The sequence below is a fragment of the Phyllobates terribilis genome, unplaced genomic scaffold, assembly GCF_046119375.1.
Source record: "Phyllobates terribilis strain yellow unplaced genomic scaffold, ASM4611937v1 Scaffold_2__4_contigs__length_985480577, whole genome shotgun sequence".
NCBI classification, from domain to species: domain Eukaryota; kingdom Metazoa; phylum Chordata; class Amphibia; order Anura; family Dendrobatidae; genus Phyllobates; species Phyllobates terribilis.
The window spans coordinates 188,302,584-188,308,583 of NW_027362762.1; the positions used below are offsets into that span (position 1 = coordinate 188,302,584).

The following is a 6,000-nucleotide window of genomic DNA, read 5'->3' on the forward strand; positions in this document are numbered from 1 at the left end:
ACTTTAGCAAGTTTTAAAACCAAAATTTCCAATCCTGCCTCAGAGATTTCTGCCACATTTTCCAGAAGACAATAACGTAAAGAAACATACACACAAAATGCAATTTTGGAGATCTTGGTTGGAGACTGTTTTTTCATTATTTTACAACACTGTTGTTCTAGCAAACTTTGCATGAATCAATAGTACAAGCAAATATAAGAAACTTGTGTAATATATATTCGTCAAAACAAATCAGACTGGTTCACTGAGGGCTCAGCACCTTTATCTACACATTAGCCTTCCCAGACAAGGTTTTAATTGCGAGTTACGCCTGGTTTCCTTTCACTCCCTATTCACATGAGGCCTGGTTTGGTACTTGGAGAAGTAGGACATAAGTGATAGGGATCATCCATATTAAGGTACACCCTGACATTGTTAGATGGCTTTTTCACTCTTTGAGCAAAAAACGCTAACAAAGTACTTTACATATTCAATGTTTAACTGAAGTACTGACAAATAGTGTATGTACAGTGGTGGCCAAAAGTATTGGCACCCCTGCAATTCTAGTCAGATAATACTCAGTTTCTTCCTGAAAATGATTGCAATCACAAATTCTTTGGTATTATTATCTTCATTTAATTTGCTTGCAAGGAAAAAACACAAAAGAGAATAAAGCAAAAATCAAATCATTGATCATTTCACACAAAACTCCAAAACTGGGCCAGACAAAAGTATTGGCACCCTCAGCCTAATACTTGGTTGCACAACCTTTAGCCAAAATAACTGCAAACAACCGCTTCCAGTAACCATCAATGAGTTTCTTACAATGCTCTGCTGGAATTGTAGACCATTCTTCTTTGGCAAACTGCTCCAGGTCCCTGATATTTGAAGGGTGCCTTCTCCAAACTGCCATTTTGAGATCTCTCCACAGGTGTTCTATGGGATTCAGGTCTGGACTCATTGCTGGCCACCTTAGAAGTCTCCAGTGCTTTCTCTCAAACCATTTTATAGTGCTTTTGGAAGTGTGTTTTGGGTCATTGTCCTGCTGGAAAACCCATGACCTCTGAGGGAGACCCAGCTTTCTCACACTGGGCCCTACATTATGCTGCAAAATTTGTTGGTAGTCTTCAGACTTCATAATGTCATGCACACGTTCAAGCAGTCCAGTGCCAGAGGCAGCAAAGCAACCCCAAAACATCAGGGAACCTCCGCCATGTTTGACTGTAGGGACCGTGTTCTTTTCTTTGAATGCCTCTTTTTTTTTCCTGTACACTCTATGTTGATGCTTTGTCCCAAAAATCTCTACTTTTGTCTCATCTGACCAGAGAACATTCTTCCAAAACGTTTTAGGCTTTCTCAGGTAAGTGTTGGCAAACTCCAGCCTGGCTTTTTTATGTCTCGGAGTAAGAAGTGGGGTCTTCCTGGGTATCCTACCATACAGTCCCTTTTCATTCAGACGCCGACGGATAGTACGGGTTGACACTGTTGTACCCTCGGACTGCAGGGCAGCTTGAACTTGTTTGGATGTTAGTCAAGGTTCTTTATCCACCCTCCGCACAATTTTGCGTTGAAATCTCTCGTCAATTTTTCTGTTCCGTCCACATCTAGGGAGGTTAGCCACAGTGCCATGGGCTTTAAACTTCTTGATGACACTGCGCACGGAAGACACAGGAACATTCAGGTCTTTGGAGATGGACTTGTAGCCTTGAGATTGCTCATGCTTCCTCACAATTTGGTTTTTCAAGTCCTCAGACAGTTCTTTGGTGTTTCTTTCTTTTCTCCATGCTCAATGTGGTACACACAAGGACACAGGACAGAGGTTGAGTCAACTTTAATTCATGTTAACTGGCTGCAAGTGTGATTTAGTTATTGCCAACACCTGTTAGGTGCCACAGGTAAATTACAGGTGCTGTTAATTACATGAATTAGAGAAGCATCACATGGTTTTTCAAACAGTGCCAATACTTTTGTCCACCCCCTTTTTTAGGTTTGGTGTGGAATTATATCCAATTTGGCTTTAGGACAATTCTTTTTGTGTTTTTTCATTGAAGACAAATTAAATGAAGATAATAATACCAAAGAATTTGTGATTGCAATCATTTTCAGGAAGAAACTGAGTATTATCTGACAGAATTGCAGGGGTGCCAATATTTTTGGCCACCACTGTAAATAAGTTTGTATATTGGCCACATAGCGAATATGTTAATTTAATACTAAAGGTGTGAAGACTCTTTTTTTGTGGTTCACTGAGGTGTCAGATTACAGTTGTCTTTTGAATTCTATGGGGAGGAGGGAGAAGCAGAGTGAATAGAGGCACAGACAAATACAGACCATTGCTTTTTAGCAAGTGTTTATGTCACTACAGAGCTGGATTCTCAGCTACACTGCTCTATACTGCTGTATAATGTCCTCCGTGCCTCTGCTGTTTATGAACATGTGATATATAGAGACAGGAGAGCAGGAATCCCTTATGTCTCTGTGTACAGAGCGTTGGAATCATGATAGCAGCTAGTCTCCAGCCACTAGCTGAGAGACAACTGAAATGAGAGAGCAAGGGAAAAAGTAGTGGAGAAATGCGGGTTACAGTGCATATAATGACCAGAAATAGTGTTATTCCTCATGTATACACAACAGCTTATGCTCAAGAGTTACCTGTAATGATTGGCACACTTTAAGACAAAGTGTCTAGAACATGTCATACCATCAATGCTACCATAGATATAAATACATATATAGAGAGATGAATATATAGATATCTTTTTAATGGTCACATTACAACAATCAGCATCTTCGAGAATAAAGGAGGTCAATCTTAGAACATATCTAGCAAAATATAACCACAAACTAGACTGCCATACTGCTTATATTAGCGCTGAAATGAAACATTATCTGTATAGAGACATATAATATCACACCAGTAGTCCATTCTAGAAAGCAATATGGCTGGAGAAAATGTTAGTGAGTCCTGCAACTTCCCAACACAGGCCTGAACCAAGTATATTTTTACCCTTGTTATATTTAGGAGAAATAACATAGGATATAATCCATGTGGGAGCTGTAAAGCTTAGGGGGAGCTCAGGTTAAAATGCACTGACGTCCACGCTACAATCATAGTGAGATAAAACGTTTTGCACAGACTGCAAACATGTAGGAAATTATATTAGGATTTGAACAATTCGAAACATTTGTAACAATGTAAAGAAACGAAACAATAAGCACTAAATAATAACAGTATCATTGCTAAGGATTAAAAAAACTAGAGTTATTTAAAGAGTTTCAGTTTTTTCCAAATAATTTGACATGTAGGGGTCCTGACGATGAGACCTCCACTGGTCAAAATGTCTGACATGTCACTACGAAATATCAAACGTTTTTGGAAATGACAACTATTTGTTAATATATAAGTGGATGTCCACCAACAAGATGTCCTACTGTACTGAATGGCTTAACTAAATGACTATGTGGACGGCTGATAGTATATTTATTATTTATAATGGTGTTTAAAGTCATTTTACGGTGGTAACTATTGGGCTAATTTACATGAAGCTTCAGTTAATTTTCTGGCAGAGGAAACAATTACCATATCAGATCATCTGACCTTCTGCTCAACCATTTTAAGGCTAAGATTAAAAGCCTTAGAGCGTGAAACACGTAGGCCTAGTGTGTTTCTTTATATTTTTTCCCTTTTGATATTTTATTCGTTTCTAACAAATAATGGTTTTAAAGTCCTTTACGTTGTGGTTGCTGGATGTGTTCCTGTCTTCTACCTGATTTTTTTCACCCGGGAGCCGGCTGGTGGTCTCTGTCTGTGCACCGGACCCTAATTACATTGAACGATACCTGGATAGGGTGAGCAATGTGATATTTTTTCTTTGCCTTTGTTCACAACCATTTTATATTGAAAGTGATCTACATAGAAGGTAAAAATCCAGTAAAAGAAATGAAGTGCAATGAGCACAACTAGGGGTGCAGAGACTGCAGCTGTACCCAGGCTAAGGGGCCAAAAAGCTTCTCTTGACCATTCGAGTAGGTCATATACTAGAAATAGTGCATTATCATTGTAATCCTACAATTAAAGATTTTGCATTTGTTTCCTGGGAACTTTAAGTTACACCTACAGCTGACTGCTCAGAAGAGGGCAATTTAAAGACATTTTTGGTTTCTTTTCATTTCAGTTGAAAATGCTCTTTAATGTCGATGCCAGTATCAGGGGCGTAACTATAATAGGTGAGGAGGTTGCAATCGCACCCAGGCCCTGGAGTCTAGGGGGCCCAAAAGGAAAAGACTTATCATTAAAGACCTGTAATATTTGGGGGCCCTGTTGGAGATTTTGCACGATCATCAGGTTACGCCACTGAGTGGTCTAGTTGTACATGGGAGTTATCATTTCTATGAAATATATTGAATGATATGTACAATGTGTATATTATTTTATATGTATTGTATTATTTATTTGTCTTAGGTGATTTATATTCCTCAATGTCAGCGTTTCCACTAAACATTTCAATGAGCTAAACCACCTACATTTTAGAAGTCAAATATTTTTAGCTACACATTCGTATATGCATTTACATAGAGGATGCTCATGATAACCTTGACTCTAGTATCCTTGAGAATGTTATAATCCACACGTTTCTTCATAGCTGCAGTATTTGTCACCATAAAAAAAAACAATGCAGGGTAGGATGATAAGTTATGATGAGTTCATAGGATGGCATCACCCCGGGGGGACTCTGCCCATGGTGATGCCAGTGCTATAGCAACAACCCTGCTCTCTGGCACACGGAATATTAGTGATTGCAATGATCCCTTTCTTTATAGAGAATATGCCCCGCACGTCCGCTTACTACCATGTTATAAATCTGCGCGGTGTCGTTCCCAGCGTCCACACGGCAGTCTACGCTATTCTTCTTTCTTACTGGGTTATGTAATATCCATTGTATATGTCCAGTTGTCACTATGTTCTCCCTTCCTTGGCTTTGCACGTCTCTTCCTATGCAATGTATCTACTTGTACACCCTGTGTGTGTCTCCTTCTTTCCTGTCTGCCTCTGGGTGCGCCTCGCTCCCTCTTTCTCTCCCTGCCTGTGAATGCCCTTCCTCTGTGCCTCTCTCAATGTTACTTCCAAATCACCCAGCTCCATAACCGCACACATCACACACCACACATCACACACCACACGTCACACAACCAGACATCACACAACCAGACATCACACATCACACTTCGCGCAACCTTATGACACACAATGACATCAATAGCTGACACTATAATCCCTTCGCACTATTTGTCATTGTTTTGCTACATTGTAACCAAAGTCAAGCCAGAAATAAATGCCACTTCCTGCTCAGCCGTATACACAGGTATATACAGGGATCAGATCCGTATGCAGCTACTAATAGAAGTGCATTGCACACCAATAAGTCCCCCGCCTCCTACAAGGGTAAACTGATTCCCAGACAAATCATTTGTGAACCATTTTTAAGGGCTGGCATAGGCCTGTTAGTAAATGTGAGTGTGCGCCGGTAGTGCAGGGGCACAAGACAAGTATGGACGGCAGGGTTACCTTCTTATGGCTCCTGGTATAGCTGAAAGAGGCGATCCCTGCCCTTGGAGGGACAGACAGCAGCATTTTTCCTTTAAGGTACAGGGAGATGGGACACAGGAGACTGGCAGTTCTGTCCAGCCCTCTGACGTAACACAGCCTATAGTAGAGGCCTGCAGGGTCCTAGTGCCCTCTGTGGGTAAAGTGAGGGAGTGAGGGGAAGGAGGGGGATTCTTCATTTAACCTTTTCCTTTTCCAACTGAGTTTTGCTTTGCAGCTTCACCCCTAAAATACATACAATATTCTATGTTTCGTTTATAGAGCGGGTTCATTTAATGTAAATATTTACGATAAAGCAATACCAGAATACATTTATCATTAACAGTCATTTACATGTATTTATTCATTTATTTTTTTTAATTTATTTTTATTTTTTTTGCAGGGATGCTAGCGTTAGTAAAAATAGGTTATAGCAC

At 40.0% G+C, this 6,000-nt stretch overlaps 1 protein-coding gene across 3 annotated transcripts in view; it reads right to left on the minus strand.

The window, feature by feature from the left end:
- RBMS2 (RNA binding motif single stranded interacting protein 2) overlaps positions 1-5,701 on the minus strand; it is a 124,176-nt gene extending 118,475 nt beyond the window's left edge. For all 3 annotated transcript variants that reach the window (XM_073663617.1, XM_073663611.1, XM_073663625.1), the window contains exon 1: positions 5,546-5,701. In XM_073663617.1, coding sequence (XP_073519718.1) covers positions 5,546-5,611 — 66 coding nt within the window. In that variant the 5' untranslated portion in view covers positions 5,612-5,701. The remainder of the gene's footprint in view (positions 1-5,545) is intronic.
- Between the last annotated feature and the right edge of the window lie 299 nt (positions 5,702-6,000).